This window comes from Dipodomys spectabilis, unplaced genomic scaffold (genome assembly GCF_019054845.1).
Source record: "Dipodomys spectabilis isolate Male_0828 unplaced genomic scaffold, ASM1905484v1 ptg000118l, whole genome shotgun sequence".
Lineage (NCBI taxonomy): Eukaryota > Metazoa > Chordata > Mammalia > Rodentia > Heteromyidae > Dipodomys > Dipodomys spectabilis.
In genome coordinates, this window is record NW_024870795.1 from 1,676,177 (window position 1) to 1,690,574 (window position 14,398).

General features: G+C 39.4%; 1 protein-coding gene across 9 annotated transcripts in view; it reads right to left on the reverse strand.

Moving 5' to 3' along the window:
- Eif4g3 (eukaryotic translation initiation factor 4 gamma 3) overlaps positions 1 to 14,398 on the reverse strand; it is a 239,339-nt gene that overhangs the window by 76,839 nt on the left and 148,102 nt on the right. For 5 of the 9 annotated variants that reach the window (XM_042688417.1, XM_042688416.1, XM_042688413.1 and 2 more), the window contains 3 exons: positions 13,132 to 13,251; positions 12,681 to 12,791; positions 6,619 to 6,789 (listed from right to left, as the gene is read on the reverse strand). In XM_042688417.1, coding sequence (XP_042544351.1) covers positions 6,619 to 6,789; positions 12,681 to 12,791; positions 13,132 to 13,251 — 402 coding nt within the window. The remainder of the gene's footprint in view (positions 1 to 6,618; positions 6,790 to 12,680; positions 12,792 to 13,131; positions 13,252 to 14,398) is intronic. The other 4 variants (XM_042688415.1, XM_042688414.1, XM_042688412.1 and 1 more) reach the window with 1 other exon arrangement.

A 14,398-nucleotide genomic window follows, 5' to 3' on the forward strand; every position in this document is an offset into this window, starting at 1 on the left:
AACAAACTGTGGGGAAACAAGTGGATATTCAAGAAAGAAAGGAGGGAGGGAAGGGAGGGAAAGAAGAAAGGAAGCAAGGAAGGAGGGAAGGAAGGAAGGAAGAAAGAAAGAAAGAAGGAGCACTGGTGGCTCATGCCTGTAACCCTAGCTACTCGGGAGGCTGAGATCTGAGGATTATGGTTCAAAGCCAGCCTGGGCAGGAAAGTCCATGAAACTCTAATCTTCAATAAACCACTAGAAAACCAGAAGTGGCGCTGTGGCTCAAGTGGTAGAGCGCTCGCCCTGAGCTGAAGAGCGCAGGCCCAGCCAGAGTTCAAGCCCCATGACCAACCAAAAAAAAAAAAAAAAAGAAAAGAAAGGAGAGCTGGGGGCTCAGCGGTAGACTGCTTGCTTGGGAATGCATAAAGACCCTGGGTTCAATTCCTTAGCCCCACAAAAGCAGAAAAAGAAGTGTTGCTGTGGCTCAAATGGCAGAGCACTAGCGCACTAGCCTTGAGGCTTGAGGTGAGGGACAGCGCCCAGGCCCAGAGTTCAGGCCCCACGACCAACCAAAAAAAAAAAAAAAAGATCCTTGATGCTTTTCTAACAACTATGGATCACCAAACTTGACATAAAACTGAAACATATAGCATTCAAGAGGCAGAAGCAAGAGGATGGCCAGTTTGAAGCTAGACAGTAAGAACCTATCTCACAAAACAAAAGAAAAAAAGCTTCTTTAAAAAAAAATTTGGGGGGTAGGATTGAATTTGGGGTATGGGTACTGTCCCTGAGCTTCTTTTCTTTTGCTCAAGGCATTCTACCACTTGAAATACAGATCCACTGCCGGCTTTTTTAGTAATTTATTAGCAATAAGAGCCTCACAGACTTTCCTGTCTGGGCTAGTTTTGAACTGTAATCCTTAAATCTCAACATCCTGAGCAACTAGGGTTACAGGCACGAGCCAACAGAGCCTGGCTGAAAGTTTTTTTTGTTTGTTTGTTTTTTTTTTGGTCAGTCATCGGCCTGAAGTCTGGGCCTGGGCACTGTCCCTCAGCTCAAGGCAAACACTCTACTGCTTGAGCCACAGTGCCACTTCTGGCTTTTTCTGCTTATGTGGTGCTGAGAAATCGAACCCAGGGCCTCATGCATGCAAGGCAAGCACTCTACCACTAAGCCACCTTCCACCTTCCCAGCCCTGAAAAAATTTTTTATTCTTGAGGTTATGAGACAACTTCTTAGAAATGACAGCTAGGAGTTGGGGGGTAGGTGGTAGGGAGGGATGTAGCTGAGGAGTTGGGAGGGAAGGGATGATAAGGGAAAAACAAAGGAGGAGGCAACATTGCTGGATAAGAAATGTACTCATTACCTTGTTCATGTAACTGTAACCCCTTTGTACAGTATCTTCACAATAAAAAACTTAATTTGAAAAAAAAAAAAAAAAAAGAAATGACAGCTAGGGTTACAGGCATGAGCCACAAGCTCCTGGCTGAAAAAAAGCTTTTTATTCTTGGTTTATGAGACAACTTCTTAGAAATGACAGCAAAAGTACAACCCATAAAGAATTGATAAACTAAATATAACCAAAATTAAATGCTTCCACTCTGCCAAAGATACTCATAAAAAAAAAAAGACAAAGCATAGGATGAAAGGGCACTTTTTCCATATAGACATTTCATGAAGAATTTGTATCTAGAATATGTAAAGACACTAAAACAGAATCAAGTATTCACAAGTATTGAAAATAAGCACACAGAAGATGTTTAAAATCATTAGTTACTTAGGAACTGCAAATTAAAAACAAGATCAACAGGATGGCTGAGATTAAACAGCACAAAAGAGCAAATGGTGGGGAACATGAGAGAGCGACTGAATACACATATACTGCCACAATGCAAAGCACTTTGTAAAGTACTTTACTAGAAAATGTTTACCTAAGGATGCTCCAAATCCATGGCTAGAAATTTACCCAGAAAAACAAATCCTGTATCTGAAAGATTATGGCAATTTTATTGATAACTGACAAAACTTGTAAACTATCTGAAGAATGGATGAACAAATTAATACAGGGCAATAAAAAAAAAAAAACAACAAAAAACCACCAAAACCATTTAGTAAGGCACAGTCATTAATGTAATGATATGATAATGTAATGATAATCCCAGTATTCAGGTGAGGAAGGTAGGAGAATATTCAGTTTTCAGGCCAGCTTTTAATACATAGCATGACCCTGTCTCAAAACAACAGTCAAATGAGAATCTTTATTTATTTATTTTTGGTTGGTCCTGGGGCCTGAACTGAGAGACTGGGCACTGTCCCTCAGCTCTTCAGCTCAAGGCAAGTGTTCTACCACTTGAGCCACAGGGCCACTTCCGGCTTTTTCTGCTTATGTGATACTGAGGAATCAAAACCAGGGTCTCATGCATGCATGGTTATAATGACTGAATTTATACTATTTTATGGAAAGGCAATACTGTAGAAAGAGAACTGACTGGTGCTTATAGACAGTGGGAGGAAGGGAGGCATAAGAGCAACATGGGACAAGGAAATTCTTAGGAGAGGATAGATTTAATGCATGATGTGCCTGCTGTGGTAGTCACGTGACAGTGTATCTTTCAATTTTACTATAAAAGTAAAATTTTACCATAAAGGTATTGTATATCAATAAATTCAAGTTGCAAATATCTAAGATACCATAATATGAATGCAAAAATAAGCCTTATAAAAGTTCAAATTTGAGGCTGGGAAGGTGGCTCAGTGGTAGAGCGCTTGCCTTGCATGCCTGAGGCCCTGGGTTCGATTCCTCAGCACCACATAAGAAAAAAGCCAGAAGTGGCGCCATGGCTCAAGTGGTAGAGCGCTAGCCTTGAGCTGAAGAGCTGAGGGACAGCGCCCAGGCCCAGAGTTCAGGCCCCACAACTGGACCCCAAAAAATAAAATAAAAAAATAAATAAAAATAACAGAAACTGTAAAAGATACCTTTATAAAAAAAATTAATAAATAAAAGTTCAAATTTCTTCAAAAAAAAAAAAAAAAAATTTTTTTTTTTGGTCCGGTCGTAGGGCCTGAAAGCTGGGCCTGGGCGCTGTCCCTCAGCTCTTCAGCTCAAGGCTAGCGCTCTACCACTTGAGCCATAGCGCCACTTCTGACTTTTTTCTTTTTGATTATGTGGTGCTGAGGAATAGAACCCAGGGCCTCAGGCATGCAAGGCAAGCGCTCTACCACTGAGCCACCTTCCCAGCCTTCTTCAAAAATTTTGATTGTAATATAAAGGTCTTTTTTTTTCTTCCCAGTACTGGGGATTGAATTCAGAGACTTGCACTTGTTAGGCAGGTACTCTACCACTTTGAACCATGCCTTCATCCATCAAAGACATCTACAAAATGTATAATTATGTTAACAGTGCCCCCTGGGCAGTAGATAATTAACTGAAATTTAAAAGATTACAATGTTAAATTTTTCTTCAGTGAGATAATATTGCATTTGTAAAGAGAAAAAAACACTGAAAGCACATAAGGGTAAGAGGGAGATTTTCTATTTCATTTAACTGAATATACCAAGAGATAATATCTTTCAGGCTTAAAACATTAAATTCTCCTTACATCAGTGAAAAAAAAATTTCAAGTAAATGTTAAACTATTCATTACATTACAAAAAAAATCTTTATTTAATTAGCTGTATTTTCAGAAGATAATGTAAGCCAAGAAAAACAGCATAAAGTAATAAATATTGAAAATCATTCAGCTGAGTATCTACTTGACATTCATTAAATTCTGTATTAGGTACAAATATAGCATAAAGTACAGTAAATGCCTTCCACAATCAAATCTAGCTGAATAAGGCAAGCACTAGCAGTTGATCAGAGACCAGAAAACTAAAAGCAGTTTAGGTAGGAGAGGTCATAGGCTCTGTGTCAGAGAACACCATTATATGGAAATGGTAATTGTACAAATTATGAAGAACAGAAAAAGATGGCTAACTGAAAAAAGAGAAAAAGATTTTAGGAAGGAATTATTATTGAGAACCTTCTGTACTAGATATAGAACCACCTGGAAATATGAAACTGATAGCCTAGAGTTTTAGTTTGAAAGAAAATGACATCTTGAATATTATACTAGAAGTCTCAGATGTAAAGAAAAGGTAAAATCGGGCTGGGAAGTTGGCTCAGTGGTAGAGCGCTTGCCTTGCATGCCTGAGGCCCTGGGTTCAATTCCTCAGCAGCACATAAGCAAAAAGAAAAAAGCTGGAAGTGGTGCTGTGGCTCAAGCAGTGGAGCGCTAGCCTTGAGCTGAAGAACTGAGGGACAGCGCCCAGGCCCAGAGATCAGGCCCCACGACCAGACCCCCCCCCCAAAAAAAAAAAAAAGAAAAGGTAAAAATCAGTGTATTGTATCACTGAGGAGAAAAAAGTAAGGAAGCCCACAGTGAAAGAAACACAGTGATCACATAGACCACAGAAAAGTAGTTGGGGAGTCTAGATTTTGTGATTAAATGTCTCCTACATGTCACCCCTAATCTGTTTCAGTACAGTGGTAGAAATGAAAGACTGAGCTTCCTAGTAGTGCGGGTAAAGAAAGAAAATAGCAAGAGCAACAGGCAATGCACTACAATTCTATGCAGAGGGGAATAAAAACAGCAAAAGAGAAGGAATAAAACAGTTGTTGTTTTCAGAAGAAACAGAAGTTTTAAAAATGAGTGTACACAGGTGTGAAAAGAACTTTGTTAATTCTCCATGGAATTGGCTATTAAATATCCACTAAAGAAAACTTTGTTAATTAATTAATGCTAATTCGTGTCATAAAAATTCTAAGTTCTTGAGATAAGAAACTATACTAATAGAGAAAGTCTGCTATGGAGTGAAGAGAGGCTTATTACAAGTTTTAACAACTACACTATATTCAGTAACCCTGACCCTTGGCTGGAGATGTGACTCAAGTGGTAAAGTCCCTACCTAACAGTAACCTTGGCACTGTAGGTAACCAGTCTCTTAAAGCCTTCTTTTCCTCATTCAAAAGAATATTGATTCCCTCTCTAATGAAGTAAGACAATACACATGTCTTATATAAGAAAACAAAACATCTTCATCTGCAATGATAAATATCCAGAAGGAACTTTAGACTGTCTTTATAAGACATGTAGGTACTTATATTATTTATAAAACATCTTTCTGGAAAATCATAAAAAGGTAGAGATATTTTAGGGACTTGAACTCAGTGAAAATAGAGGATCTAGTAAGGACTGGTGGCAAATGTCTAGAGCAACTTGTAGAGAAATAAAAATGGAAATTTGATCATGGCCAAATAAGATTTGATAGCACAGCTTTTTGATAGCACAGGTCATCTCCATCTTTACTTAGTATGAGCAAGCTTGTTGCAAAGTATCCATGTAACTATTTATCCTGTATGAAGTCATCTTGTGTTGGGTGCTGAGTCAAAGAGATGTGGAAGAAGCAGCACCACAAATACATAAATACTGAGCACTTAACTGGGCTCCAAGGATATGGGAGATAACTTTATATTACGTCCTGGGCTCATCACACTATCTGCATCTTCATTCTGTACTTGAGATTAAAACTTTGCATAATAGGGCCAGCACTCATCAGCTGACTTTCAACTACCACATTAAAAGATTGATGGGGGCTAAGAAGGTGGCTCAGTGGTAGAGTGCTTGCCTTGCATGCATGAGACCCTGGTTTTGATTCCTCAGCACCACATAAGCAGAAAAAGTCAGAAGTAGCGCTGTGCTAGCCTTGAGCTGAAGAGCTGGGGACAGTGCCCAGGCCCAGAGTTCAGGCCCTACAACTGGCAAAAAAAAAAAAAAAAAAAAAAGATTGATGGTAAGAGAAAAAGATATAATGAATCAGACACTGCTGAGCTAGAATGTGACCTGTAATGTCTGCCTCTAAGTATAGCTGTGAACATTAAGACAACACTACAGTCTCAAGGCTTAGAAACAAAAACAAAGAAAGAGGACAGTAGAGGGAAACTCATACACATGCACAATGAAATATGAATAAAGGCTTTATATAATTTCATATAAAAATTAATTCTGTGTAGTTAAGAGGAATTTATTTAATTTACCATAAGGCAGGATATACATAGAGTACAGAGTTTTGAGAGCAGGATAAACACGGAAAAATGAAAATATAAACAAAAGGCAATCAACAGAAGCTCACCCCTGTAATCCTAGCTACACAGAATAGTCAAATATGGAAGATCACAGCTTGAAGCCAGACTAGGCAGAAAAGTTCCCTAGACTCTATCTCCAAAATAACCAGCAAAAAGGAGAGCTGGTGGTACGGTTCAAATGGTAGAGTGAAAAAAAATGGTAGGGCCTGGGAAAGTGGCTCAGTGGTAGAGTGCTTGCCTTGCATGCATGAGGCCCTGGGTTCAATTCCTGAGGACCACATAAGCAGAAAAAGCCAGAAGTGGGGCTGACGCTCAAGTGGTAGAGTGCTAGCCTTGAGCTGAAGAGCTGAGGGACAGTGCCCAGGCACAGAGTTCAGGCCCCACAACCGACCAAAAAATAAAATAAAATAAATTTAAAAAATGGGAGTGCTAGGCCAAGCAAGCAGGAGGCCTTGAGTTCAACTCCAGTTCCGCCAGGAAAAGAAAAGAAAAGCCTAATTGGTTTTAAAACTTACCTGGGTTTTAATGTTTTCTGGATCCTCAGCTTGGCTATCTCGCTTTTGGCTGGGCTTCCAGGCATTTTCTGCCTTTTTTAAGTGCACATCTTCTTTTACAGAAACGGTGATGATCTTTCTGGGCTCCCTTCTCTGGCCAGGTTGAGACCTCCGAGGTCCAACATTCAACAACTAAGAAAGAATATGACATCTATTAGAGTACTTTCAATTTACTGTGGTCTCTTTGTATTGTTCACACCAAACACTTATAGATGCAAAGACTGGGTATTAGGTAACTCAAATTATACATGATCTTTATTTATTTATTTATTTTGGGTTCGGTCATGGGGCCTGAACTCTGGGCCTGGGTGCTGTCCCTCAACTCTTCAGCTCAAGGCTAGTGCTCTATCACTTGAGCCACCTTCCCAGCCCTGATCTTTATTTTTTATATAATCTTTTTGGACGTATTGACAGAATAAAATCAACATTCGAATATCAACAACGTTCTTTACCAATTTTTGACCCTGAAGTCCTAAATGGAACAAAGTAATTAAAAATGATTAACACTTATTCCCCAAAACAAACATTGCTTTGGATGGATCATTACCATAAATACAAAAATTAATAAGTAAGTAGTAGTCATTGCAAATCTGCTTCAGAAACTCAATTTTTATACTTTCAGGTCAAATGTGAATACAATCTCATCACAAAAATCTCATCATCCAGCCAGGCACTAGTTCTTAAGCATGTAATCCTAGCTACTCCGGAAGCTGGGAAGCTGAGATCCCACAATCACGGTTAAAAGCCAGCACAGGCAAGAAAAGTCTGTGAGACTCTTATCTCCAATTAACCAGAAAACCAGAAGTGCCTCTGTGGCTCAAGTGGTAGAGTGCTTGTCTTGAGCTGAAGAGCTGAGGGACAGAGCCCAGGCCCAGAGTTCAAACCACACAATTATGGGGGCCGCGGTGGACAGAATCATATCATCCTTATTGAGGATCATACTACCTCTAAATTAGACTTTTCTTTTATCCCCAATGAGTCAGCTAAATTATTCCCCCCAAAATTTATCTATTTGCCAGTCCCCAGTTTTTGCTAGATTCTGACTATACTCATGCTGTTAATAGCAATACATTTCAGTATAACACAATGATCACCAAAAGAAGCACAATTACAATCAAGATAACAAAGTTAAGTAAAAAGTGGCACAATAAACTTTAAAAATATATGTATACTGCTGGACAAACACAAGATAAACACTGTTTGTAAATATTTATCAAGATATTTGAGTTCTCAACAGATGTCTATGCTTTTAGCTATTAATATTCATTAGTTGTACATCTGTGTTTATAATGCATCTTGATCATAAACATCCCTTCCTTTATTCCTTTCCTTTCCCCTCCCTACTAAGCTTTTAAACCCTTAATATGCTCTTTAATCAATCTCTAATGTTGTGACATTTAAAATCTGGGAACAGAATTACTATCTAAAATATCAATGCCTGTAAACACTGTATGGTGCAGAAGAGGATAGAGGTAGATTAGGAGACAGAGGAACTAAATTTTTCAGAGAGAATCTGCTACTTAAGAACTATGGGGAACAAAGCTTCTTAATTGGCAGTGTTTATCTAGCAACTCCAAGGCTCTCAATTTGATTTGGTAATTGGTACTGTATAACACACACACAAACACACACACACACATGGGTAGGGTGTCACTCCATCGTACACATGATATCATCAATGACAGTCAAATCCAGAGCACATGGCTCTGGGTTTATTTTCCAGAACACACAAAAAACTGAGTATGACTAATAAAGCAAAACTTTTAAAGTAAAACTAGTTTAAATTTTAACATACTTTCAATTTCGTAAATGTAGGAAATAAATTATATTCATCTTTTAAAAACACATTATTTTTATTTCATTGAGACTACAATTGCACTGTTTCTCTGCTCACAACCAATATTCATTCATTCCAGCATTTTTATTTTTTTGAGTTGGAAGCAATACTGGATTTGAACTCAGGGCAATGAGATTGCTTGGCAGGTGGACTATCACTATAGCCACATCACCAGCCCTAAAAAAAAAAAAAATATATATATATATATATATATTTTTTTTTTTTTTTTTTTTTTTGGGGGGGGTCCGGTCATGAGCCTAAACTCTGGGCCTGGGTGCTGTCCCTCAGCTCTTCAGCTCAAGGCTAGTGCTCTACCACTTGAGCCACAGCACCACTTCCGGCTTCTTTCTTTCTGCTTATGTGGTGCTGAAGAATCGAACCCAGGACCTCTGGCATGCAAGGCAAGTGCTCTACCACTGAGCCACCTTCCCAGCCCCTAAAAAAATATTTTTAACAAGATAATTTCAGGATAGTTTAAAATAGGAGTGCTAGTTATTAAAGCCAACTACAGAGCATACCAAGTAGCGCATGCTGGGATGTTAAGAAATTATAAGTTGACATGGACAACTGGAAAAAGGATTTAAGGTACAGAAACAGAGACTATGAAGATGGGGCTGTGGTTTTTTTATTCAAAATGTTTTTATTTGCCAGTCTTGAGGCTTGAACTCTGGGTCTGTGTACTGCCCCTGAGCTTCTTTTACTCAAGGCTAACACTGCCACTTGAGCCACAGCTCACTTCCACCTTTTTTAGTGTAGTTTATTGGAGATAAAGAGACCCAGGGGCTTTCAGCCTCCAGAGTAGCTAAGATTACAGCCGTGAGCCACGGGTGCCTGGCTGCAATGGTACATTTTTTAAGCTTTTTTTTTTTTGTCCGGTTGTGGGGCCTGAACTCTGGGCCTGGGCACTGTCCCTCAGCTCTTCAGCTCAAGGCTAGCGTTCTACCACTATGAGCCACAGCACCACTTCTGGCTTTTTTCTTTTTGCTTATGTGGTGCTGAGGAATCGAACCCAGGGTCTCATGCATGCAAGGCAAGCGCTCTACCACTGAGCCACCTTCCCAGCCCTTTTTAAGCTTTTTTTATGCTAGACATTTATGCCCAATGACATGCCAATATGTATAATCAAAATACCAACTTAGAAAGCTTGCTAAGTGAGAGGCAGGTAGCATAACTATTTATTTCAAGACATGAGGTATCAACATTATGATGAACCTTAATGATCAAAATACCATGCAAGCACATATCAAACCTTAAGGAAAGCAAACAAAATAAAGTTGATGGTTATTTTTTGCTTTGGCTAGTTATCAGGGCTTCATGCTTATTCAGCTTGTTTGATCAACACTGAAACTCTACTTCTAGTCCAGCTTTTGGCTAGTTAATTAGAAATGAGGTCTTGCAGACTTTTCTGCCTGGGGTGGCTTTAAACTATGATTCTCCAGGTCTCAGCCTCCTGAGTAGTTATGTTTACAGGTGTAAGCCACTGATGACTGGTCTGAAAGCTAATCTTTTGAGAGAAACTATAAATTGTAGACATAATCTTATATCGAGATAATATCTAAGAATAACAACTCATTAATCTGTTGTGCATAGGCATATAGATAAGTGTGTAAATAGTAAATTTTAAAATTTAAAATAGTAAATTTTAAAATAATCTTCAAATTTAATATTCTTTTTTGTCATGGGGCCTGAACTCTGGGCCTGGGCGTTGTCCTTCAGCTCTTCAGCTCAAGGCTAGCACTCTACCACTTGAGCCACAGCACCACTTCCAGTTTTCTGGTGGTTTATTGGAAGTAAGAGTCTCACAGACTTTCCTGCCCCAGCTGGCTTTGAATCGTGATCCTCAGATCTCAGCCTCCTGAGTAGTTAGAATTACAGGCGTGAGCCACCGGCACCTAGCTTCAATTTTAATATTCTAAGAGATATTTTATTATAAACTTATTATTTCTTTTTCCTATAATTATTAGAAAGCCAATGAATAACAAGTTGTAAATAAAAAGTGATAATACACACTAGAGAAAAGATAAATGTTAAATTTCAACTTTTGCATGTCACAGACACAGAGGTCTTTTTTTTTTTTTTTTTTGGGGGGGGGGGTCTGGTCGTGGGGCCTGAACTCTAGGCCTGGGCGCTGTCCCTCAGCTCTTCAGCTCAAGGCTAGCACTCTACCACTTGAGCCACAGCGCCACTTCCGTCTTTTTTCTTTTTGCTTATGTGGTGCTGAGGAATCGAACCCAGGGCCTCAGGCATGCAAGGCAAGCGCTCTACCACTGAGCCACCTTCCCAGCCCCACACAGAGGTCTTTAAGATAATGACATTTCTATTCTGTAGTTTTGTAATGGAGGTATCCAACTGCTTTCAGTGTTTAACTGAAGGTAAGATTCAAATATCTACAATGTGACATTGGTTCAGATATTTGTTCTTAAAGTAAGTTTAAAGAGTTAATATTCCAGAAATAAAAAGATATTGGGGAAATAAAAATAATCATGTTAAATAACTCTTTTATTGTTTGTTTCTTGGTGCTGGGCTTGCACTCAGGACAGGGTATTATTACTGAGATTTTTTGCTCCAGGCTGGTGCTCTACCACTTAAGCCACAGTGCACTTCTTGATTTTTGGTCGTTAATTGTAAGTAAGAGTCTCACAGGCTTTCCTGCCCAGGCTGGCTTTGAATGGTAATCCTCAGATCTCAGCTTCTTCTTTTTTTTTTTTTTTTGGGTCCAGTCGTGGGGCCTGAACTCTGGGCCTGGGCGCTGTCCCTCAGCTCTTCAGCTCAAGGCTAGTGCTCTACCACTTGAGCCATAGCGCCACTTCTGGCTTTTTTCTTTCTGCTTATGTGGTGCTGGGGAATCGAACCCAGGGCTTCATGCATGCAAGGCAAGCGCTCTACCACTGAGCCACCTTCCCAGCCCAGATCTCAGCTTCTTGAGTAGGTAGGATTAAAGACATGGTCACAGACACCTACCTGGAAGACTTAACTGTTTTTTAAAAACAATGCTGGAGATTGAACTCAGGGCCTCAAACTTGCTAGACAGGAGATTCTATTACCAGAGTCACAATTCTAGCCACTTTTTGCATTTGTTATTTTCAATGTAGGGTCTCACTATATGCCTGGGTCAGCTTGGACTGCAATCTTCCTACTTGTGTTTCCTATAGTCTTTGGGGATGATAGGTATATATCTAACCATTGTGCTTCCCTAATGGCTGGGATAACAGGTCAGTGCCATTATGCCCAGCCATAGGTTGAAATGGAGTCTCACAAACTATTAGGCCTGGGTTGACCTTGAACCACAAACCCTTGGTCTCCAAAAAAGCTAGAATTATAGGAACAGGCCACTGCACTGATTCTAAATAATATTTTTAACAATTTTTTTGGCCAGTCCTGGGGCTTGAACTCAGGGCCTGGGCATTGTTCCTAAGCTTCTTTTGCTTAAGGCTAAGTATTCTTGAGCCACAGTGCTACTTCCAGCTTTTTCTTTATGTGGTACTGAGGAATTGAACCCCAGGCTTCATGCATGCTAGGCAAGCACTCTACCACTAAGCCATCTTCCCAGCCCTAAATTTTTTTTTAAAACAAATAAAAACAAAGACTTCTGTAGGTATGGTACTCAGCTACTATTTGGTAAATGAACTAGTGGGCAGGGACAAGAGGAGGAAACTGAGAGAAAGCAAAGGAAGAGGTAACATTGTCCGAAAAGAAATTTACTTATTATCTGACTTAGGAAATGGTAACCCCTCTGTACAACACCTTAGTAATAACAATAAAATTATATTAAAAAAAGTAAAGAATTCTTAAGAGGGTGATCTGGAAATATACATTAAATCCCAGGCTCCTCCAGATATTAGATTAAGAGAGCTTTATTCCACTTTGCCATAGGTATTCACACATTTGGCAACTTTTCCCATGCTTTCTGCAAATCTACAAAGCATGGAGTAGGCAGAGCCTGCTGAATCCTGCACAGTGCAGTGCCCCAGCATAACTCCACTGGTGATGCCACTTCCTCCGCTGAAGAGCCTGCCACTGCAGGTGTAGTGGCAATCTGCAAGCTACCAATATTCTTTTATGGATGTAAATTGTCTACATTTTAACTGCACAACCTACAGTGAGAAGAGCAAACCAAAAAAATTTATATAAGACCACAGACTATTGTTTTGATTAAAAAAAACAACAACACAAAGATTCAGCGCACCCCTAGAGGCAGGCCCTTCAGGGGTGGGTGCGACATCGCCAGTGGAGTGCAACTTGGGGCTTTGCTCTGTTCCAGAATTGGCAATCCATGCCTGCTCTGCACTTTGCAAATCTGTAGAAACAAAGACAAAGAGACCACTATTAGCTCCATGTCATCAGAGATCTGCAGTTACCAGGACAGGAATCCTATAAAGGTTGGCTCTATTTTTAAACCTATTTGCAGGTCATTTCAAGTGAAAATATATAAGTGAAAAAATACAAGATCAAACCAACGTATACTAGCTCTTTCAAGGGAAAATAAGAGAAATGTTTTTATTTGTTTTAATATTCCTATGGAAAGGAGTGTCTAAGAGTCTTCTACTTTTTCATTACAGAAATCCGTAAGCAAAAACGACTTTCTTGCTATTAGGACAGTGCTCTAAGCAATTCAGTTGTAGGGAATTTGCACTTACAGGCACACCTCTTCCACCAGGTGTCTGCCTTCCAAAATCTGCAAAGGCTGGAGTGAAGTCTGGTCCCCGAGGCAAAATCCGAGGATCCAAAGTTCGCATTGGCAATTTGGGTTGGTTGATCTGCATGAAGAAGCAAAAGAGCGTTTAAGATACACGTGTTCTACAGTATGCAGTGCCAGAAAATTAACCTAAACTTAAAACAAAGTTAATAGTTAATGTACAAGTAAGCATGGCTTCTAAGAAATTGTAATTCCAACCTGAGACATGGCAGCTTCTTCTGGGCTTGCCTCAAAATCTTTAGGACAACATGTGGTCAAGTTTTCAAGGTGAGGCAAAACACAACCAGCACCTACCAGATGCCTAAGAATGGTAAACGGCACCAGACAAGCTATTTTTGTATTGACCTGAAATAAGGCCAAATTTTGGATTTTTAAGAGAATATACACTAGGATAGCAGAACACTTATTTATAGGAATCATGCTATCATTCATTTGGGGTTTGATCCTGTCAGCTTAAGGTCAGTAAAGCACGTATACTAGTGGATAAAGTCTTAAAAGATTATGCTTCATACATATCTAACAAATCATCTAAAATTTTGCCTTGCCAGCCCTGTTTGTTACTATGAGATATGAAAAACAGCTAACATGATGACGGACTACAGCAAAGCTAAGTAGCTCAGTGAGAGTCAACAAATAACTGAAGCCATAAAAAACAAAAACAAAAAAAACAAAACAAAACAAAAACCCATAAGATAGCAAGACAGGAAAAAGTCTTGTATTATTTTTTGGTGCCAATTCTGGGTTTTATACTCTTGGTCAGGGCACTCCCTGAACTTTATTATTGCTCAAGGATAGTACTCTACCATATGAGGTACAGCTCCACTTCGGGTTTTATGGTAGTTAACTGAAGGCAAGAGTCTCACAGACTTTCTGCCTGGGCTGCCTTTGAACTGTGATCCTCAGATATCAGCCTCTTAAGTAGCTAGGATTACTGGCGTAAGCCACCAGTGTCTGACCTTCTCACTTCATGCTTATCAGGCATGTGATTTAACACTTGAGCTAACATCCAATATACAACATTGGATCTCCTTATCTCTGCTATTCAAATTACAGGCATTAGCTACAAACATGACTAGAAAAATATTTCCTAAGAGAATAATTTAATTCAATGGGTATTATACTTGCCCTCTGAGGCACTGAAGTAGCCTCAAAAGTAGTACCAGCAATCAGTCATCAACTATCCTCACAGACATATTTAAAAGAGAGGG